Raw genomic sequence first — 24012 nt, 5'->3', positions numbered from 1 at the left:
TATAGCCTTTACTCTGAGCCACAGGCGATGAGCCATTTATTCCACAGAGTTTTATCCAGAAAAGTCCTGTGTTCCCTTTATACTGACTTAGTACAGAGCTTGACGAAGCTGGATAATGGCTCCCAACGCTAGAAAAATGCAGATAAAATGAAAACACTTCATCTGGCCTGGCTCCTCGACCCACACAAAAACTATTCTCTCATTTCTACTGATTTAAACCCCCAATCTACGACTGGGTTTCAGTGCCTCCCGTCCCAGGCCAGTGTTTGACACCACCATTGTTCACATCCCATTAGCCTCTTGAAACATAGTGGACAATGGCCTGCTGCAGGCACACTTCACATACCACTCAGCCCTCAACACCGGAGAGATTTTGAGGTTTTAATGTCCCACTCCCTCATTCATTTAGTCCTTTCATTACACACAAACATTAGGTTTGATACTTCTTCTTCATTGTTCTATGAAGAGAACTCAGTACTGTTTTCCTTCTCTTTTTTTATTAACAGCAGCTGAATCTCTGTTCAAACTTGTTTTTCCACCAGGGGAGGTCTTGTAGTGGTAAAATCATAATATCAATGAGTTTCATTTACTAAATCTGAATCTCCACAGTGTTATTATGTTCTGTGATGACTCAGCAGATTCAGGCGTCAAGCTAACAAAGACAAAATATTCTCTTTTACATCACAGCAATAAGCAATAAAGTTACATAAATGTTTTATGATAGAAGAATACTAAAGGTCTGTGATATTACACACATACCCATTCGCAAATGTAATATATGTACATATATTGAATATATATGAATATGTACATATAAAATAAAAGCACAGATATAAAAATTATATATGAAAGCTCTTAGAAATTTGAATAATTTCAGATATTGACATATATGTCTAGCTCATATAAATATGTAGGTTTATGTAAGCTTATATTGTAGACATACTATATGTTACATACATATATATCCATCCCAAAGCCTGTCTCTTTATGTTGATGTTATACACAGTGGGCTGTAAAAGACCACTTTCCTGGAACTGGGAACATAGACATGTTTAAACTGAATGAGAAATTAAAAAAACCCAATATATGAGCATATAGAATTTTTATATGTATGCTATTTTTAATAAACTTGCATATATAAATTAAAAATATATCATTTGCATATATGATTGCAACCATGAAAATATTCATTATATATATTTTTTAATATATGCACATATACAATTTTTAGTATGGGTATTTCATATATGTTATAAACCTATATATTCAGATATTCAGATATGTGATAATAATTTAGGGGACATATATGGCAACATCACTCTTTTTTTTTTTTTTTTTTTTAAATAGTTTTTTTTTGGGGGGGGGGGGCATTTTTTGCCTTTCTTGACAGGACAGTAGAGAGTGAGGAAAGCGGCAGAGAGAGAGGGGGAATGACACGTAGGAAAGAGTCGAGAGTCAAACCGACGCTCGACTGCTGAGAGCATCCGTTCATATGGTACGCGCCCTAACCACTCCGCCATCGAGCCGCCCAGGCAACATCACTCTTGATATAGGGACACGTATGTGATATATAACATTTACGTGTGGGTCCACTTCGTATCATATTACATTCCCCAGTAACACTAATCTGAGCTCCAACCGCGTGTGAAGATACACTTCCTCTTTGGTATGGTGCCCACTAGCACCCCCAGTGAGCTGAAAGGAATGATGCTATGAAACTCACGACACGACATTTCTCCACTTAGTTTTAAAACATCAACAACAAGAGAGCAGGGAGGTCTTTTTGGATTTAAGGGCCACTACTTGGCATCATTTTCCCAGTACTCACCAATATCCCAGTTGTACGTGTTGGCCTCCATCTCCATCTTGCCGATGATGTACCAGATGCAGGCCATCCAGTGGGCCAGCAGGGCGAACATGGACATCAGCAGGGTGAGGACCACCGTGCTGTGCTGCGAGTAGCGGTCCATCTTCTGGAGGAGCCGCAGCAAACGGAGCAGACGCACCGTTTTTAGCAGGTGGACCACTGACACCTGGGGGATGAAGAACAAGAGACCTGAGGTGAGTTTGTTTTCAGGATTTCCTCAACAGGACGGGTGTCACAGTTCATCATGTGTCAAACCTACATGGAAGTGTCTCACACACACCATAAATCAATGCTATACCATAATCACCTCTCTTTCCACAACTATTGCTCCTGAAGGCAACATGAGTTTCAGTGTGATCAAGAACCACAAATACAGAACCCCCCTATTCATTCACTTCCTGGTGTCCCGCTCAGGGGCAAAGTCAGACAAACACACACGGAGTGAAACAGACGCCATCAAAGTGAGGAGCAGACTGCAATCGTCTCCCTTTTGGACACAGTAAATCTCACGAGATGATTGATAAACCAGCTTCATACACACAAACACACAAACACACACACACACACACACATTCTAATATACAATTGGATACACAACACTGGTTGAAGTGGCAAAAAGCTCTAACCCATGCTTCATGTCCTCTCAAACATTAGAGGCTGCTCAAACACTCTCATAGTCTATAATTAGCACATGACAAACGCTTGTAAACACGCCAACAATATGATCTATATGAATGTTTCCTGATGAAGGATCCTTGAATATAAAACTACCAACTAGAGCAATCAGGCGCTTGTTGGCAGGTGTGTTTGTTGTGCTGCTGTTGTTGTTTTTTAACCTCCAATCCTCACCATCACCATACAGTATTTCTCTGCAACAGCTTTTCTTATTTTCTGTCTTTTGCTCTGTCACTCCATCAATCCCTCACAAACTAAACTACCTTTGCCACAAGGCGTCTGCCTGCCTCTACTGACTTACACACACAGTGTTAAGTTCCTCTCACACCTTTCCCACACTCGTGTGCTGTAGATGTGATGTGAATGTCATCCATTGTGCACCTGCTCCTCAGGCAATCTCCACCAGCAGTCTATCATTTGGGCATTGCTGCCCATTGGAGACACACACACACACACACACACACACACACACACACAAACTATTATTTAGAAGGATATAGGTCAAGGAGGACATATGTAGCCTTTCTGTGAGGATGTATGTTGGATGTGTGTGTGTAGGGGGGTGACTGGGGAAGGGTGCAGACTGACAAAGTGGGTCAGATATATATATATATATATATATATATATATATATATATATATATATAATGCAGGACTCATGGAGGACGTGGGACATAAGCAACAAAGGATTGGTGAAAAAAGAAGAGAGAGAAAATGGGTGTGTGCAAGAGAGAGAGAGAGAATTTTAAGATCAGAGTGTTTTTACAAGCTACAGTAAGAGGAGATGTGTGGCCAGTCCCTATCAGAGCTGCTCCTGCATGTCTCGCCAGTATGTTTTATGGTGGTTTTTCCACACTCACTTGCTGTGAGAAATAGAGAACTGGTGCAGCACGAGTGGTAATGAAGCCTCCTACCGAGCCCTGGGGAGAAGCTCCATCTCTTCTCCATCATCTATCACCACCCTGCATCCCACCTATGGAGAGAGCAGGCTGCGCCACATCCCATTCTCCTCCAGCAGCATGAACAGTAAGCAATACAATGTACCCAACAATGCATACCCACCTCCTGCCACTTTCCCCTTTAACTTTTCCCTCTCCCACTCGCCATTCACAGCTTCATTTCCTCTGCTCTTCAGGTGTGAAATTTACATTTAGCTGCCTGATTGCTTACTTTGCTGCTGCATTTGTGCACATTAGACTATAACTATAATAAACAGAAATGCTCAGTGTTTCTTCCTGCAGCCACGCCTTTAGCCCTACAAGCCAATCACAACAGCATGACTAGCCATGTGTAGTTTTATTGATGCAGCAGTATCGGGCCAATGGGCGAGAATAATGCGATTCTCCAATACCATCTAGACCTCCAGGCTCAGGAAACACAGAAGCCCAGGAGTTTTAATAATAACTGTAGCAGTAAAGTAGTAATAACAAATTGCTGTCTTCGTGATGGTGTAAAGATACTATCACCAGCAGAGGCTCATGTCATCATCTTCAGCACCATAAACAAAACAAACAATCGATGTTGAGTATTTTTGGTTTTCTTAAATTTTTGTCAAAGGGATATATTTGTTCAAATCAGCCCTTGGATCATTTTTGTGCAGCTGTTCACACAAAAAGGAAGAAACCTGAGAGAGGTGATCATCAAGTGTAGAGTGGATGATCGTGGGAAATAGGAAAATATAAAGGAAATCAAGAACATACTCCAAGAAAATGAAAAAAGTATGAAGAACAGTATGAAGAAAAGAAAAGAAAAGAAAAGAAAAAAGAAAAGAAAAGAAAAAAAGAAAAGAAAAGAAAAGAAAAGAAAAGAAAAGAAAAGTCGGTGTGTAATAGAGACATTTGACAGACTATCAAACAAGCCAAAAAAGCTGGAACAACTGGAGACACTTGACAAAAACGAAAGAAAGGACAACACCAGGGAGGGACACTGCTGAGGCCCCCTGGCTCATTCTGGTGAAAGATGGCCTTGGTGCTCAAAGGGGACATCAGCCTGAATGCTCCGTCCTTAGAGGGGACATCACGCAGAACGCTCTGCAATTACCGGCCATTCCTGCTCTCCCCAACGGCAGCGGGGGAACTTGTGGCCCAGTAGCCCACACCTAAATCCCAACCTACTGGGAGCGTGTGGTATTTCCATTAATAGAGTCTGGAACCAAGCAGGCACCTTCGCCTGGAGCTGTGCCCACCCCTCCACCACCCCTCCCCTTCACAGTATAAAAGACATCTAGTCTTTTTTTTTTGCTCACACAGCTTTCCTCACAATATCTCATCTTGTAATATTTTTTTTTATTATATTACCTTACATGCATCCTTTCTTTGTTTTCCCTTCACAGTCAACTTACAATGAACCCCACTATGCATCCATCCCATATTGTATACTGCACCTTTTGATTCAGGTAAAAGTGGTTGAGAAAGAATAAACAGCAGTCAAAGCATCTCTTTCTCTAAATCAAAAGCCAGAAAGCAAAAAACTTCCATAAGCAACCAATCAAAGCCTCCCTTTAGTGCAGCGCTTCCTATGGGTGATATCATTCAGCCAGAGACAAGACAAGACAGTCTACCTAATTGCTCCAGATCTCTGTTTCCTCCTCCACTCAACTATTCTTAAGGGGGTCATGTATTCGACTCAAGCAGAACAGGAAAAGGTTTTAATGATACGGGTTTGATTGTTTTCCCAGCACTTGTACAGTTTGTGTAATCAATACACAGAAACAAAGAAGCACTGGAGCAGCGCTGGAAACAATCCATGTGATCTATTCTTATGAAATGTCAAATGTGCTGCAGGTGTTGCACTTCCACAGTGCACCGCTGTGGTGACAGGATTACACACAGGGTTTCCACTACTAGACATCAATCATGAAAATTAGATTTTTACAATAGCATTCAAAGTCATGTTCTATTAGTTTGAGTCTATATCACCAATTTTCCCATCCTTCCATGTTTCTTTTTATTTTTTCATCTTTATTTTCTGTATTTATTTATCTTTTCATATAATTATTCTGTTGTGGTATTAGATATAAAATATTGTTTGAACCCAACATTTTTATTTGATCATTAAAAGTTATATTCTATATTAAAGATTTCTTGAAAGTCAACAGCATGAGTGACAAACAAAAACTAACAATTTACAATGTAGACAAACAGTAGATCATTGATTATGTTCCATTTTAAACCTCAAAAAGGGGGCCGGTAAAGAAACAAGCCAATGGCTACTCACCACGCTGACTTTGAAGGCGTAGAGCAGGTCAAAGGGCAATGCGGCCACCAGGTCAATGATGAACCATGTGGTCAGGTAGTGGATGCAGATCTGTCGAGCGTCAAAGATCACCTGGCCCGACTTGCTGACATAAGTGGTGCGAAAATTGAAAACAATGTCTGAAAAATAGAAAGAAAAACACAAAGTTGAGTTGGAAGTTTGCTTGTTGTAAACGCTGGTGCACTCATTCACAAATTTTAATTTAAATCAATTAGTAGAGATTTTGTTTCACTTTTATGTTCTTTTCTATTGATTGGTGTCATAGAAACTGTTCTTGCAGCCACTCCCACCAACTGTACAACAAACCTATAATGAACAGTATCTCCACTGCGATGTCACTGACAGTCGTGCTGCGGGTCAGGTCATCATCATCACCGATGAAACACACGTTGTATGGCACTGTCACAGCAACGTAGAAAGTGGCAAGAAGAATCAACCAATCCCAGCCGGCCTTGAAGGTGCTGTAGTGCAGTAATATGAATTTGGACTTCTTGGCATCTGCTACCTTGTACTCTGGCAGAGCGGGCGGGTCGCCAAACACATTCTGGACAGAACAGGATAAGAGGGCAGACATGATAACAGTAGCAACAACCTGTTACTTCCACGTTTGACCAACTAACCATGGTGCTTGTATGTGCAGGCTAAATCAAGATGGGACCATTACATGGAAAACAGAATTAGGCAAAGAGGTGGGGTGTGTGTGAAACCAAGATTTTGTGCATGTTGGTTTTTGGTGACCATATGCTCACCCACCTGTCACTCAAAGCGGCACTCCCTCAATTACTGAACTGAACTTTAAGCCTTGATTAAACTTAAACAGGTGAATTATATAAAAATTCCTGTGCAGTTGTCATGAAGGAGGAAATTACATATAGAGACCGAAACCGTGTTTTGTACCAGGCTGTAAACATGTTTATTTCTGCTGTAAAGTTGGGCATTTTAACACTGGAGTCTATGGGGATTGACTTTCTTCTGGAGCCAGACTCAAGCAGCCATTTGAAGAACTGCAGTTTTTAGCACTTCTGTGCTGACTTTATTTTTCATTATAACTGCCACCTTCTGGTGGTGCATTCATGGTCATTAGTTGCAAATGGATAAATTCCGTTCACTGTTCCACAAAAACATGAGCATGTTCACTTGTCCTCTGGATGCGTAAATAGACAACTATTGATAAATAAACAACTATAATAATAATGTAGAAATGCTGTGTTCAGAGTTCGTTGCTAATCTTGCTAATCAGTTAATACAGATTTAAGATACTGGTTGTCTTAAGTTAGTGGTGAGTAACACTGGTTAGCTCACCAGCTGGAATCATTATGTCTTCAAAACACTATACAAAGACAATTGTTCTGAGCCTTATGTAATGTCTGCTTTTCTTCTGATCTTTGACAAAGCATGATGCTCGTGCTTAGATTAGCAGGGACTAAATTGATGCTACAAATAAATAATACTCTTGTTCATCCAAAGTAATCTGTGAAGCAGAGCATCAGCTAATGCAACACAGTGTTTACTGAGAGATTTGTTTACTGGAGAGCCACTCTCCACCTGGAGACAATATATCTCTTCAGCTCCCTGCCCTTTGATTTTGTCTCCTGTGCTTCAGCAACAGCAGTTATCATCTCACTCCCCATGTTTTACAGTCCACCCCCAGCCACTTTTGAAAGACCCTGCATCATGTTACATCCTGCCCCGTTGTTTGAAGTGTCCGATGATACCTTGTTGAGTTTAATCTTGCTCTTCTCTCTGCTGTGGAGGTGACCAGAGATGTGGTAGAGCACTGTACTGCTCCGCAGACGAGCTGAGCTGAATGGAGAGCCTGTTTTCACCCTGCCGCGCCGTCGCTCTGTAAATATACACACAGACACACAAAAATTAGTACACACACCCCCCTTACAATACTTTACCCCCTAAGGTTATCTCCTGATGACTGAATCAGTCATTATGCTTGATGAAATACATAACATTCTGTCCTGTTCAGAAAATGAATATGCAACATGTGTCATTTCGGAGCAAACTGCACAATGAGTGAAGTTAAAAAAAAAAAACCTGGGTATTTACTGTCATTTTGCTTTTGTAAATGTCAGACATTTGTTACCTGCTTTGATTCACATTATTCAGCCATAAATATTGGATGAGGAAGTCTTATTGTGTGCACACTATCTCTAAAAGAAATACTGTAATTTTCAGCTTTGATAAGTCAGTACTAGGCCAGAGAGGTAGTTAAATATAGTGTGGTAGATTTGTTATGGTAGATTGTTACAGCAGTAGGTTTGTGCACTTGCAGGTGCGCTTATATTTGTGCTCCTTCCAAGTTTATTGTAGTAGTAGATAAAGTAGATCTGCAGTGCAGGAGTGATGTGCTCAGATTAAGGAGTCAAGTAATAGGAGAAGGCACTTTATTGCTCATGGGCTCTGAGCCCCACTCTCATTGCTGTGAACCCACAGGAAAGGACTAAAGCCAGATTGGCTCGAGGGCAGATAACGGTAATAACAAAGCTGGAGAATAGAAGTGATAGCTGCTTCTGAGTGTCCTTTGGAGAATGTGTGTGCTGTGTGGTGTGTGTTGCGAGTGTGCGCGCGGACCCCAGACGAGGCGAACAGACAGGGCCCATCCATAACACGGTGCAGCCTTGGGGGACGCGACACGGCAGGAGCACAGAGACAGAGACATGCTTATTTTTAGATCTAATGAATTTCCCTGCGCTTTTATAGCCATTCATGTGAGGGGTAGAGGGGGAGTATAGGTGGGAGGGGGTGGGTGTCGTGTATAAGGGGGGGGGGTGCCATGTAGGGCAGATAGGGGAGGTGGGAATACTGTAATAGTTTGTGGAATAGATGCGAAAATAGAAGTGATGGGGAGAGAAGGGTGAGGAAAGGACACCAGAAAGATAGAAACAAGTGCGATTTTTACCAAGGGTGAAAATTTAAAATAGAAAAGCAAAAAATAGAGAAGGTGAGGAGAGAGGAGACTGTTGACGCCAGAGACTGGGTTTCCCTCTTTTGCACACATTGTCCAGTCGGCGTGCAGGACAGAGAGCTAACTGGGTCACATCCAAAGTGTCTGTCCGTCTTTGTAAAGGCTTCCTCGGCATGGATGGAAAAACCCCTCTGATGTCACAGTGTGTGTGTGTGTGTGTGTGTGTATCTCCTGGTTGTTAATATTTCTCTTTTTAAAACACTTTTAACAATTTGATTTTTGCCTGTAATCATTATTGTTCTCTCCCATTCTCTTAAACAAACCAAGTTTACTTACACTCATGTTAACTCACCAACTCCTCTGCACGGGCTTAAACACGCAAAAACAAGCGCACCCCTGCTACGTTTGCACTGAGAATGGCAAAATGCAAATGTTCTGTGAGGCTCACCGGGCATATTCTCATTTAAACGAGCTTGTCAGACCCGAGCCCATTATAGTGAGGTGTTTGTCTCTGTGTGACAGCATGCTGCATCAGCCTCTTTCCCTCTCTATGAAAAGCATTTCATTATGTGAGCAAAAATAACTGTGCTTTCTGCTTCCTGTTCTCTCTTATTTACAGTAATAAGAGTAATTAGGCAACTCCATGGGAGGCAGGCCTGAGATGAGACAAGTCACTTTGCTGACTTCACAGACACACACTGACCTTCTCTCTTGCTTTGTAGGTTGCCTTTAGCCTTAGCTTAGATGTTGCCCTTAAGCTAATCCTTTGAGGAAAATAATTTTGAGAGCGAAATTTGCAACTTTGTTTCCTTTAGTTGTTGTTCGTATTTACGATGATGAATATCATTTAAGGAAGGGCAAACATGAGGTGAAGTCCTGACAAAGGTGTCGGGGTCATTAGTGAGCTGGAGTCTTCAAAGTGTTTTTGTTGTCAAAACCTAACTCCCAGTCTATATGTTCGGTACTCTGCAGTCCTCCACCCATGTTGACCTATATACCTATAGCGTGTGGGCACTGGTTTCATACTGAACCGTGGTGCCAAAATAACTTGAAGGGTGAATAAAAGGGATGGTATAATGATCTCGCCACCTTTTACTGGAGGAAACAAACTTGCGCTCACCTTCAACACAATCATACACATTTTGCTTTACAACGTAAGTCGAGGATTTGTTTACACCGTAAAAGCAGGTGTCATGTTACTGGAAGTTTGGTTTGATGGATGAATGACAAATACTTCAGTTAGCCACCGGCTTAAAGAAAAATCCACATGCTAAATGAATGGTAAACATTTACAACACCGGACTAATTGACCCTTAACGCGTTCTATCAGGGAGAAGTTGTAGACAACCAAAAGCTAGTATGCAAACAGTGCCACAGAGCATTTCAAATGAAAGGAGGAAACACCACAAACTTATCTGAGCTCTTCAAAGACACGGATCTGTATCTGTGCACTGAATTCTGTGAGTTACTTTATATTAAAAACATGTTGTCAAGATGTTTGTGTCCTGAAATGTTACTGTTATTGTTTGCGAGTTTTAACATCTGGCATCCAATGCTCCACAGGCAATGTTCTCAAAGGCTAACATCTTGTTTAGGCTGACATAACATGAGCTGGGTGCTCATAACTGTCATTACTGTTCAGTCTGTCAAATTATAACCCTGACTTTTTAAACACTGTAGGTCTGTCACCATATTAGTTCGACAATTTCCCAGTTTGGGATCATTAAAGTACTTTGATTTGATTTTGATTTGATTTAAGCTACTGCTTGCACACACACTACATAGAGGGGTGTGTGTGCAGCATGGTATCGAATTTGGCCTTGAGAATGGTGGAATTTCAGTGGCATCCCCAACACCCACACATACACACACTGACCTTCCTTCTTGTCCTCTTGGATGGCCTTAGCCTTAGTGTCGGTGATGTCTTTAAACGAAGCCAGAAAGAGCACCACGTCTCCCTTCTCGTTCTTAATTGGCACAATGTCCAGCAGGCACCAGAACAGCACCGCTAGAAGGGAAAGACACTCTTATTAACACTATTAAACACCATCTTTGATTATAGTCAGAATGGATTCACAAAGTGTGTGTGCGTGTGTGTGTGTATACCAGTGTGTATAAGTGCGCATAGAGCAACAGACTGACAGAACCCCAGACTTATTAGTGAGCCTATCTACAGCTGGAAGTCCCTCAGGAGAAGCAGAGCCTTTAAACAGACCAAGTCTCCTTTTTCCCAAGCACAGCAAGAGATGAACCCATCTCTGAGGCCCCATCTCCTGCTAAATAGATTGCTTTTCAGAGGAACTGCAGGTCAGCATCTGTGAGCATGTGAGTTTCTGCACCAGAGTTAGTGTGCTTCTGTTCAAATTGGGTTTATCAAAAACATGTAATAGGAGAAACAGGATTATGTGTTGGCTTAAAAAATGCCCAAGTATACTATAATTTTGTACATTGGGGAACCTCAAAATTTAATCTCCCTCATTCTTGTCTATTCAGTGAGTACAAATGAATTGCTGATTAAGAGGGATTTCCCACGGAGTTCCCTCCCATCACTCCCACGCACCACATCTTCCTTGCCTGGTGATGACTCAATTACAGTGTTTTTGTCTGGTTGTGCGTGAGTGTGTGTCTGTGTGCGTGCGAATATGCGCGTGCGCGCGAGACAAGGCGGCACTATCAAGCACACACAGTGAGAGAAAGAGCGTCCCTGATTGCGAACATGCAGCTTTCCCTTCTCTCAGGCAGACAGGCGGAGGGCAAACCGAGTCAATCAGCTACGCTTAACTTTCAGGACTCTGCTGTGACAGACGCAAAGAGAGGAATAAGACAACACAAAAAAAGGCTGAGGCAGGGAAAGGAGGAGCGAGATAAGCACGGGAGACGGGCAGAAATGGTAAAAGAGGAGGGAGGAAATAAAATGGCATTGCTGTGAGAAAGACAGGAGGGAGGTGAAAGGTACCTAAAGGGACAGCAAACGAGAACAGAAGGGAAGAGGAGAAAGGGGGGAGTATAACAGAAAAGACAACCAAGCGAGAGACAGAGTGGCGTACACAGTCACATCTGTGGTGGTATTAGCAAAGCTGTGTCTGTGCAAACTTCACTGGGCTGCCTGCTAAATCTGCTTTGTGAATCAGTCGAAGAAAAAGAGTATAGAAATGAAGAGCATCATAAACAATCCTTACAATTGTTGTCACAACAATATCACCACAAGGTGCATTTAACGGCTGCTCTGGAGCTTTAAATCCTATCACACAGGTTTTAGAGAAGCAATTGAACAATCAGAGTATTATGTGGGATCAAGAATGAGAACCTTCTTACCCATCTTGTTCACGAAGCTAGGAAGCAGCAATATAGTGACAAAACTAATGATGACAAGAGTGAATGAGATAAACACAGCTGCACAACTGTGAAATGGCAACTCGTAAATCGACGTGTTCCTTTGATCAATGTGAAAAATGCTAACTGTTGCTAGCCACCGCTCTCGACGTCAGCTGAAAATTATGTCAGATACGTCAGCGTACATCACAAATAGTTAGGGAAAAAAACCCTTCAAAAATCAGGTATCAACATTACTCTCATTGTCTCAGCTGGCTTTGGATGAGAAGACTTTAAAATGATCAGAAACACGGGGACCTGATAGCCCAGTGGTTGCTACTAGGGCTCAAATGCTCTGAGCATGTGTCCCCTTGTCCCTGTCCCATTTCCTGTCTCTCTACACTTGTCCTATCAGATAATAAAGGCATATCATGGCCAAAAAAAAAAAAAAACAACTTAAAAAAAAGATCAGAAAAATGGAAACTTAAATGTCTATATTTTTATGACAACTGACAAACTTCATTATGTACTGCAATCAAAAGCTCCAGAACCACAACTAAATGGAGCTTGCAGTGAGAGTGTTTTGTTTCCAAGCTCAAGAATAGATGTTTAATCCAAACCTCTACAAATGGGTAGTCTGGACAGTTTATGCATGAACTGATGTAACTGTTTCGTGAGAAACCCACACCAAACACACATTACCACAAATAATTAAAATAAAAATATATATATTATAATTTTTTTTGTAGATGCAGACAACTTAAGCTACTGCAAGAAACAACAAAAACAAGAGGCATGAAAGTAAGAAACCCTGTAATAAATACATGCCAGGGCACATGGCACCATCCCACATCACAGCCAGCAAGTATCCACTGATGCCTGGATGTGCTCATTATTTTTGACTCCATTTTGCTCACTGGCCAGCTGGCTAATCAGTGAGGCACACACCAAACCACACCACACCACAGCCAGCGATCAGGCTCAGTGTATTTGAAGGAGACAGGGTTAGAGAGTCACCAGCTGACAGCTACGAAAGTTTAATGTGTCTCAGTGTTAAGTAATAACTGAGACTTCTGTGATGGATTTCTTGGTTTAATCACCTTTTAATGAGAATGGACCAATAAAAAAAAGAAAAAAAAGTTATCCATCCATTCCTCCAGTCATCACTTCATCTATCCATGGTTCCATCTATGCCAATTTAAATGAAGCTTCTTTAGAAATAGCTGCAGAGAATTGCCATCCATTTATGGAAATATACAGGAAAAGTGCCACATGGTAATCACTCTGTCTGTGCCCTCTCTAATGGCTTTCTGTGCTCGTCTGCTTGCCTTGGTTCCAGCACTTAATTGGTAAATGTTAGAGGGGGGCACAGAGTTCTTGTTTTATGGTAACATGACCAGGCATGAGCACAAAAAGAGCAGCAAAACTAAATGATAAATGAAGAGACAAAGATGACAACCACCCAACCGGCAACAAAACTAAAATCTGCCCGTTCCCAATCACTCTCCAAGGCCCACCTGTCTTTTTGTAGAACATGATCTCATCCTTAAACTCCTTGCGTTCCTCCAAGGCGTCGTCGATGCTAAGGATGATGCTTTCGCTGGTCTCAGGCCCGTAAAGGAATTTACAGGCACAGCTCTTCTGCATGACCTCGGCCCGGGAATATCCTGTGAGCTCGCAGAAGCCATCAGAGCAGTAGACGATGGGGAAGCCCTTCGACACCTGAGCATTGGCCAGGATGAAGTTGCTGTCTGCAGGAGAAAGAGCAGGGAGAGGCGAGTTGAGCAGAGGGATGAGGAGCTAAGGTTGTGAGGGGGTTGGAGCTGTGGTGGAGTTGTAATATTCTCCAGACTTAGACTAATTGATGTCTTTTTGATGTTTCTCAATTTAATTTGAAGAAATAATGAGCAGTGAGTTTGGCCTACCTTAGTTCAATTCCCAGCTCCTATCACAAAATAGGAAATGCGCTGTTAAAAAAGGCTGTTTAACATATCTTCACACTGAATGTAGTGACATGAAAAATAACATCCAGTGTGTTTTTCTGACCCTAGGCTGAAAGGAAAAAAAACGGTAAAGCTTCCCACAGACCAAACTATAGTTATAAACCACTCATTATTTTGCTCCTTCACGGATCCCTGGAGTTTCCAAAACCAATCCCTTCACAACCAGCACCTCAAATAATAAAATATAAATATCATTAATTAACACTGGTAATATATATAAACATTATCAAGAGAGGTTGAGTTTGTAAACTTGAGTGAAACATGCAATGATTGATATTTTTGTTATGGCCACTTGGGAGCTGTGTAACAAGCTGCTCTGTTTTTGGTCTCTACCAGCTCCTGAGGAAAAATGTCTCAATCTTTCGCTGCTTAATGCTCCACCATGTTCACTAGCTTGTCACTAAACTTTCCTGTCTTTGTGTCTTTGTTCCTGCTGAGCTGGTAGCATACAGTGGGTTTATCTGTGCTTTTTGCAGAAACCATCTGTCTGCTATGGCTGAATCTAATGAGAGAAGTTAGGGCGAAGCAAACTGTAAATTTTTGGGCTGTAAAACCAAACACAGTGACCTGAAATATGCTATAATGCTCTATAAAACTGAGGGGAAGAGCAGAGACAGGTGTTAATTCTCTTTGGTTTGGTCAGTATTAGAGACACCCTTCACATAACACATCCATCCATTGTAATCATAAATATCATTAAGAGCAGCTTTAAAGATTTTTTAAAGCAATGTAGACACTGGACTTTATTAATACAGTCAGCTGAAATTTAACCAGCTCATCTAGGATGTTGTATCACCAACACTCTGGTTGTGAGACCCCCACTATAACCTCTCAGCTCCCACTCTTGAAACTTCAGGTATTAAAAATGGAAACAAATTCAACTGGTCAAGGAGTGCCACTCTGGGTGTTTAACTGAATTGCTGCACACAAGCCAAAATGTAACGTTTACCACACAGATACAAAGACTGATGGGATCCTCACCTCAGGTAGATGAAGGCCTGTGTGGGCTGCGATATGAAGGTCGTTTACCTCAATAAATGACTGATTTATCTGCACACTGAAGAGCTACTCCTGAAACTCATTCCCTAGTGTCGAGAAACTGACCCTGAATTCATAATCCTTTCAGTGAGAGCTGCAGTAAAGAGAGGTTATTTGTCAAGGGGAGATTTTAGTAAAGGAAACAGTGAGAGAAGAAGCAAGAGTGGGGGATCGGTGGGGATTGTGCTCGAGTGATGACAGTGAAAACAGAATCGCATTAGTGCTGAAGTCTATCACAATTAATTAGCCTATTTGTGCCGAGCTCTAAATACCCAGTTGAAGTGGACCAGCTGTTTATACCTGAATCCATCTATTATGGCACACAAACACAACACCCATCCACACAAACAAACACCCACAGTGCCAACGTGGTGCAGAATGATGCTGAGCTTTGCTGATAGACAGCTAATGTTTACAGTGCAATGCCTATTATACGAGACAATGGACTAGGGCGGTTTGGCAGATTCTAAAATGTGTGTGTGTGAGTGTGGCTGTAATTTGATAAGCAGTCAAACCTGTTCAAACTAGCCTCCAAGTTGCATAATAAAATGCAAATCTCAAACCTCATACACACATATACATGTAAATGTAGCTTTAACAAATCATACCCATACATTCCTATAACAGTAAATAATACACACACACACACACGTTAAGCCACACACTCATACACACATAGTGACGTCGAGCGTGTTTATAATCACTGTTCGAGACATCCTGCAAAGTGACTTGTTTCAATTACATTTCATTACAAAAATCTATTTTCTGCATCGATAATTCCTTTTTCCACCAACCCCAATGTTTAATTGTTTTATGTTGCACGTCAAGCTTTGTTGAGGGAAACCACCTCCGATTTGAACTGGGAATACAACAGCGCAGAACAAAACCCCTGTATTCATCCGTCAAGAGGAATGAGCAACATGCACCGCTATATAAACCCATTCACCAATCAGCAACTGCTTCTGCTGGCACTCGCTAAAAAACTGTGATTCTTGTCTCTTTCAAGAATATGGAGGGAACCCTAAGATTATGTAATAGTAAATATAGAACAATTCTGGGGTTGTATTTGCTGAGATGTGGAAAAAAAATATATAGATAAACACCAGACTTTATCCTAAAAAAAAAGGTAAATTCAGTTTATTATAAATTTTTTTACTTTTTGAATATTAATTCTATAGGTTATTACATGCTGTACATGCTGGACAGTAATACCCCTACATAGAGAAAAAAAACACATGTTGTAAACAAGCCTTGTAAACAGTTTATCCATATTATCCACCTTTATTTGGGGATAAAATCCTGAAACCTGATCTTAATCTGAATCTTCAAAAGAAGTTTGTCTCAGCAATGAACCTGGTTAGCACGGTCTTACTATTACCAACTGAGATGATGGACAAGATACAATGAGCTGATGGTCAACATGGATAAATAAAGCGCAGTGACAGTGATACCCACTCATGCAGGAGAAAAACACCCAGAGAACATCTCTTGTCAGCAGTCATGCTCTGACTTGGTGGCCCAGACAGATGGACAGAGCGGGTCTGAGCGTTGGGACCGGCTGTCAGATGTGAGACCCCTCAGGCTCAGTGGTAAGTAAAAAAGAGAGAGAGAGTGACAGGACTGCTGGCTTCTCAGGGACCCGAAGCAAAGGTCTACAGCTTGTCTTGTGGCAGCTCCCAGAGCACGAGAGGACGGTGCTGACAGAAAACTTATCTTTACCATGCAACACTCACTATATTACGTCTGAGAGTGGATTTAATAGAATTGGCAGATATGATGTCTATTGGTTGCATGTCGCTGGACGATGTATGCAAGCTGCACAAATGGACACTCAAGCAAAAGACACTGTCCTCATAATAAGACACACTGCACTCGCTGTATAGATATGTTTCCATACTGCAGATTATTGTGTAACAGTTTAACCTATCCCTCGTTCATGAAAGTTTTTACACACCAACATGGTCCCATGTGTTGAAACCAAATTTTAAGAAATTAAAGACGGACAACAAGATAGTGGGAGTCTGTTTTTTTTTTTTTCAGAATTATGCACAGGTGGCATCCAAGTATCCAAAGTAACCAAGAAAAACAAATATTTTGAGAATGGCCAGTGTGACCATTGGCCACATTAAAGGCCCTGAAAAGCTATTTTCTCACTCAGCATCTTACTACAAGTGATTAGGCCCTGTATGAACCCAATTTTGGTTATTTCACATGAAAGATTTCAGCACAGAAAAATTTTATGAGCTGTAATTGTTGTTGTTGTTGGTCTTTGTCACTTTTTTCATAATCTAAGGGGGGGGGGGGGGGCACCCTGTGTTTGTTAGGATACAGTACCAGTCAAACGTTTGGACACATATTCTCATTCAAGTGAATAGTAACTTTTGACTGGAACTGTGTATATTCATTTTTCACATGCAGTCTTGGCTACTACTACTGTCAGTGGTTGACACTCATTTTAGGCTGACACAGAACATGATGACCATTTACGTAACCTTTATCCTGTTTTTTTTTTTGTTTTTTTTTGCTTTGCCCTTTCCACCAAATTTCCTCATTTTCCCATTCCTTTCCATCTTTACCTCCCTCCTACTGTCCTACTTTTCCTGGCTCCTTCCCTCCCTCTGTTGCAAAAGCACCAGCATCACGCTCCTGTTCTTGCCTCCCTCCACCCTCTAATTTTCCTACCTTTGTTCCCTCTCTCTCTTAATATCTCCCTTTTCCCTCAATCTCTCCCACTGCCCTTAGCTCTATCCCTACTGACCTTCGCTCCCTCCTTTGTTTCCTCCCAGCTGTTCTTTATGTCCCTCCTACCGTTTTGGATTTCCGCCTAATTACTCTTCATCTTCCTCTCTGCCCTTGGAATTCTGCCTGACCATCCCTCTTTTCCCCAATTCATTAATTTCCTTCACTCTTTGCACACATTCACCTTTTCTCCCTCACCTGTACAAGAACATCATCTGTCTTCTGTTACTATCTTTCCTCTGCTAAAGGAATCATCTCCTCATCTCCTTTTTAGATTTCATCTCTCTCTTTTCCCTCCTCCCCACCTCCCCTTTGTCTTTCTTTTGTTCCTTTACTTTCAACTCTTCCACTCTCAACCTCTTCATCACCTCCCATTTCTCTTCTGTATCTCGCACTCCATTCTGAATTTCTTTTGGCTAATTGCTTCGATGTAGAAGCCCATAGATCATCTCCCTTCATGCTCACGCTACTGCATGACAGCTGCTGGAGAAACCCCACAGGGACACATAGAGGAGAGAGGGGAGGAAAGACTGAGACAAAGAAAGAGAGGGGGAGGGCAAAAGAGAAAAGAGGGCAGGGAGAGAAGAAAGAGAGCAAGACGGAAGAAGAGAGATGGTTACGGCGCCTTCTTATGCAATAGAAGTCAAGTGGAGTGCCTTGTAATTGTTGGTGAATGAATGATTTGTCAAGCATGTGTGAGCTATTAATAAAAGATACTTGTGAGTGTCATCATGCCATCAGCGTAATAAAGTTGTTTCCTCTTCTCAAACAGCATTTTCCTGACAAACTACCGCTTGTGATCACACAAATAGTGTTTTAAGCAAAGGTGGAAGTAAAATTGTTACAGTAAATGATAAATGGGCCGCACTTACATGGCAGTTTTCTAGTGTTGTCGACCATTCGAAGTGCTTTGCAGTACAAGACACATTCACACACACGCATCTTGATCACACATTCACTCATACACTAATTGTACATCAGGGGCAAGTTTTGGTTCAGTATCTTGCCCAAGTACACTTATACATGCAGACTGGAGGAGCGGGGAATCAAACCATCAACCTTGTGGACGCTCTACTCTACCTCCTGAGCTGAACTGGTTATAGCATCACACATGGCATGCTATCCTCTACAAACAGGAAACACTGCTTTCTTTTATAACCAGTTTTTTTAACCTTAATCTAGTTTTAGATTAAAAAAACTGCTAGCCAATCTAGCAGTGTGGCTGGTTGGACTTTGGTTCAGACTGAAATATCTCAGCAGCTAGTGATGTATTGCCATGAAATTTAGGTACAGACATTCACAGTCCCCAGATGACAATGGTGATCCCTAAACTTTTCCCCTGGCAGTGAAACACATCAGTAACTACTGGATGGACTGTCATTAAATTTGGTTTAGACATTCCTCCAAACAGGTTGAATTGTAAAAAGTTTGGTCCTTCCGTACATTTCCCTCTTCCATCACCAGGTCAAAATTTCTGAGGATGCATCCTTTCAGTACACTCTCCTAAGCAAATGGCGTTGGGGAAGCGGAGTGTGTGTTTGTGTTAATGTTGTCTACACACCGCCTTGTCCCAGATTTCTGGTTTTAAACAAACTAAGCGCCCCTCACCAGCTCCTCGACAGCCCCGTGCCCCCACGCAGAGCAACCCCAGAGCTATTTCAGGCCCAACTCCTATGATGGGTGAGCAAGCATGAGGAAGCAACGGAGGCACGCAGCGAGAAAGAGGGAGAAAACGAGAGAAGCGGAAACTAACAGAGACACAGCAGGCAGAGAAAAAGATGGATGACGAGGCAGGAGAGAAAGTGAAAGATGAGGGGGATGTGGACAGGTAAGGGGAAGAGAAGGGGAGGCTGAGAAATACACCGAGGCAGACAGATGAGGGTGGGAAAGGGACGGAGGGCAAAAAGGTGATGTGAAAAGTTGAAAGTAAGTGAGATGGAGCTGTGAGAGGTGGAATGATGAAAGATGGAGATGTAGTGTTGTAAAAAATTGGTAGGAGACTGGAGAGATGGATGGAAAGACCTCCTCACCTTGTTTTTTGCCAAAATTCACACAGGCCTCTTGCTACAGAGCAGCCTCAATAAAGTAGCCACAATAAAGTTCCTCTAGAGTTGCCATAGTTACCAATGACACACACCATGGCAACCAAGGTTACAACTGTACAGTTCTTCTTAGAAATAGATTCTGAATCTCGTCAACACATGGGATTATGAGATTCGTCACATGAATTCATGTACTAAGTGCAAGTTGTGTTAATCAATATCAAGTCAGAGCATACACACATCAATAAACATGCACACACACACACACACACACACAATATGTGCATGCTCGCACTCATGCAGCCAAGCCAACAGTGGTAATCCCCTCACACTGTATAACTGGAGACAGAAAATCATTAGAAAATCCACAGCCTTAATCACTTCTGTGCTCTTTATCATACAGCCCTCCCCCAGGCTCTCACCAACTGAAACATTACACCAGTCATTACATTCCTCTAATTTCCCAGCCCACCTCTCTGCTTTTCTTTCTCTATCTCTCATGGTCAATATCTCTTTCACCCTCCAATTGTCTGCCTCCAACTCTGCTTCCTCAAAATTTCTGTCATACCCTCTCTCTTTCAAACAAAGCCCAATGCTCTAATTTGAAAAATTAATTGAGTCTAAAAATGGCCGACTTGGCCCAGACTTCCGTTGGTGAAACCCCGTTTGTCGATCGTTTTGGACAGTCCATTAGAGACGGTGATTAGGAGAGGAATCTCACTCATTAGGTGAGTTAACAAGGCAGAACAGCCACGGTGACGAGGAAAGCTCTCATGCAGACGTCCCTAGAAGTTTGGTGGAACAGACGAGGTGTTTGCCCTTTTTAAGTAGACAGTAATAATCAAGTCTAGTGACCTTAGCGTGAGGACAGTGTTTGCCTGCTGAGTCTGTACTGATGATAGTGGCTGTGCCCTCTTAACTGCACACTTTGTCAAAGCCTTGTTAAAGCCAGTGGATACTGCTAGGTCGCTATTAATTCAAAACTGATTTAACATTTTCCACACTTAGTTGATGCCTTGAGCCATGATGATTTACAATGAATGAGTAAGGCAGACGCTCAGGATCTTGTTGCATTTAACAGGACATGCAACTGATGATGCTGCAGGAAACAGCCTATGTCTGATTAATACAAGTTAAAACATGTTGTCTTGGGGCACATAATTGTTCTTACAAAGTATATGCAGTGAAGCTGCACGCAGCTATTTTCAGCAAAAAAACCAACTCTGATAAACCCCATGTACGCTACCTGCCGAGAGGCAAACAGCACACAGAAAAGCGGCTAGCTGGTGAAGCATTTACAGCGCCAGATATTTTTCTTAAGAGTTGGTGGAAACTCAAAGAGCTAGAGAGACAGTGAATCTTGCACTTAGATTCGTCAGGTCACTTCAAGACACTTCAAACGAATGCAAATGTTATTCGCCTCTGCTTGCTGTGTAAATAGGCAGCTGTTTGCTAACATGTTCACTTTAACAACTTAAAAGCAGAAAATGTGTGAATGTTGTGTTTACAGCTTGTTGCACCAACACCAAATGGCAAAGAATCACACAGACTTTAATGATAGAAAAATTAGAATTAATAGAACAAATGTTAACGGTACAACAACTAGCTGGTGAGTTAGCTATCTTATCAACAGGTAGCTAGATGGCAGCGAGCCAGTTAGCTTGGTTATGTATCTTACTATACTTGACATGTCACTGATTAAAGCTTGCCAGCCATAGCTTGCAGCCCTGAAAATAGTCACTATATTAACAAACCTTTAGCGCCACCTACTTCACAAAGATACATGAATCAATTTCATTGTGCTGATTTCTTGTATTAGTGGGCGCTATGGCAGTACATCAGTATGATTTCATGGGGGGAAAAAAGGCCCCCTATATTATACACTGTTCACTAGGACACAGCACCATCCTTTCTGTTTATTTTTACCCTAAAATAAAACCGTCTCCATATTAAGTGGGCTTTGGAGAAAATGGGAACAGCAGTGCCAATCCACCGCCAGTAAGTGAGAGCCCCTCTGCACCCTGCAGCACTACAGTCAATGATGATTGATTACTCCCTCACAGTCTCATAACTGCACTCATTACTTCTTTCACAGTCTTCCTCTGGCTGAGGACAACATCAGCCCTGCCTTTTCACAGGTTGGCATAATCATATTGTAAGATAACAATTTATCAAGCATCTATTTAGGGAAATTAAACAGTTGCTGATGTCTTCCCAACAAATAATCCAGGTTATCTCAATTTGAATAAACCTTATTGAAACATTTATGCGCACGCTTGTGGCCTGCGGTCTTTCAAAAACAGTAATTAGCTCCCGAGCTCTTACTGCAGGTCATTAGGTCGCTCATGAGACTGAGCGATTGGGACAAGCAGCAACATATTCTGAGTCGTCTCTGGACAGCAGAATCTGATAGTGATAGCTTCTGTGCGATACTGCGATGAGTTTTTAAACATTCACCTGGCAGCAAGTGGTACTCACGACCTGGGATCCCACAGCCGCTTTTTAACAGCTTAATTAGATGTAGGCTACTGCAGTTACAGTGGAGAGGGAACTTCTGCTTTTACTACCCTTATGTTCAAAGACAGACACAGCTGAACACACACAGACAGAGCTTCACACTTACACACACATTCACACATAAAGTTATGGGACACAATCCGGCAAAGTGCAGAGAATGCTCCACACTTTCCCTTTTCTTCTTGCTCACTTTCTCTTATGTCTTCATCTCTCTTTACAGACTCTCTCTCCCTTCCTCTCTCTGTTACTCTCTCTCTCTCTCTCTCTCTCTCTCACACACACACACACACTTAAACGGTACCACTGCCGCCCTGTACTGACTCAACACACAGCTGTTCCAAGTCTGTATGTCAGTGGCTGTGACAGTAATTACCTGCCTAGTGGAGGTGGAGTCAGTGTGCGCTGAGAGCTGGAAAATAGCGATCTAGAAGAAAGGTGCAGGATGGGGGCCACCAGCACTCACTGGGAGACTTTACACGGCCCCCTAACAACTTTACCACCAAACTGCCTGCTGCTTGAGAGCTGCACGAATGAGACCTGACAACCGGAAATAAGTTGGCATTTTTGCACTTCCGGTTCCCTCATCCCAAAGTTGATGGGATGCCTGAAACAAGGACCTGTGGTTAACACAAGCTAAGGATATATATCACGTTTTATTCTACGACGTAAAACACACCAGTAAATACCCACTCCTTATTTTTTTTAAAGCTTTACATGTCTTAGAAAAAGACTGGTTGCTAACAAGTGGCTGAATGCGACTCAGAGGCAGAGAAACTGATGCACTCACCTGTCGGCGTTAACAGCCTCGTTGTATTTGTCTCTGTGCTCTTTCACACTCTTACTAACTTTCTGAGAGGGTGGGCTTGTGTAAAAAGGGTGAGTACGCTAAATCGCACAAGTTGGAGGCTTAGTGGCAGTGACGTTGAAATCATGTGACTTGTGGTGTAGTTCTCTAAAACCTTACGTAATTTTTCACTTTTGGCGATTGTGTTTAAGATTTAAAAAATCGTGTTAATTTGTTAAGATTATCTTGACGAACAAAACGTGTATGTATTATCAACTTTTTTTTGTCACATAAGCCGTTTTTAGCAATAATCTAAAAGCCAATAGAAAAATCCCATCGGCCCCTTGTGGAGGGAGCCATGGTGTTGCTAACTTCTAGTCACTCTCTAATAGCACCTTCACTGTAGCGTCTAGTTTGCCTGGTAGAAGTAGCCTCTTGTACTGTAAATAGGACAATTGCTGAAGGTATTGGCAAGACTGGTAAGTAAACAGCTGTTAATGCTAATGTTGGCTATGTATCAGTAGCAAATCTTACAGAAAGCTCCTTTACAGTTTAATCTAGTGACATAACCATTTATGAACTACACTCTAGGTGCCGATTCTGAAGGAACTGAATTAAAAAGATTAGACTTGCATGCATACAAAATGAGAACAAACATCTACCTTTAATTTAATTTGTTATCAAAATGATAACACACCTTCAACGACCCATTTCTGGTATTATTTTTGGTAGCTTGGAGAAGTAAAAGTAACATGTATTTCATAAGAAAAACAAAACAAAACATGATTTTGTGTTTGCTATAATATAATGTAAGTTGAGTGGCAATATGTGATTCTAATGAGCAGCAAAAAGCTAAATACAGC

At 41.8% G+C, this 24012-nt stretch overlaps 1 protein-coding gene across 3 annotated transcripts in view; it reads right to left on the bottom strand.

Annotated features, from left to right (window-relative positions):
* The window catches only part of kcnh8 (potassium voltage-gated channel, subfamily H (eag-related), member 8), a 45696-nt gene extending 22426 nt beyond the window's left edge, over window positions 1-23270 (bottom strand). Inside the window, exons 1-7 of one of the 3 annotated variants that reach the window (XM_071500873.1) lie at window positions 23153-23270; window positions 13544-13777; window positions 10591-10722; window positions 7513-7640; window positions 6104-6341; window positions 5759-5916; window positions 1829-2033 (exon numbers count right to left, since the gene is read on the bottom strand). In XM_071500873.1, the coding sequence (XP_071356974.1) occupies window positions 1829-2033; window positions 5759-5916; window positions 6104-6341; window positions 7513-7640; window positions 10591-10722; window positions 13544-13673 (991 nt within the window). In that variant the 5' untranslated portion in view covers window positions 13674-13777; window positions 23153-23270. Of the gene's footprint in view, window positions 1-1828; window positions 2034-5758; window positions 5917-6103; window positions 6342-7512; window positions 7641-10590; window positions 10723-12029; window positions 12964-13543; window positions 13778-22738; window positions 22932-23152 lie in introns of those variants that run through there. The other 2 variants (XM_071500872.1, XM_071500874.1) reach the window with 2 other exon arrangements.
* Window positions 23271-24012: the final 742 nt, after the last annotated feature.

The sequence above is a fragment of the Trachinotus anak genome, unplaced genomic scaffold (assembly GCF_046630095.1).
Source record: "Trachinotus anak isolate AG129_WGS33_773 ecotype Australia unplaced genomic scaffold, CSIRO_AGI_Tana_v1 ptg000016l, whole genome shotgun sequence".
Classification (NCBI taxonomy): domain Eukaryota; kingdom Metazoa; phylum Chordata; class Actinopteri; order Carangiformes; family Carangidae; genus Trachinotus; species Trachinotus anak.
Note: the sequence above shows the minus strand (reverse complement) of the source record. Positions and strands in the feature narration are given on the sequence as shown.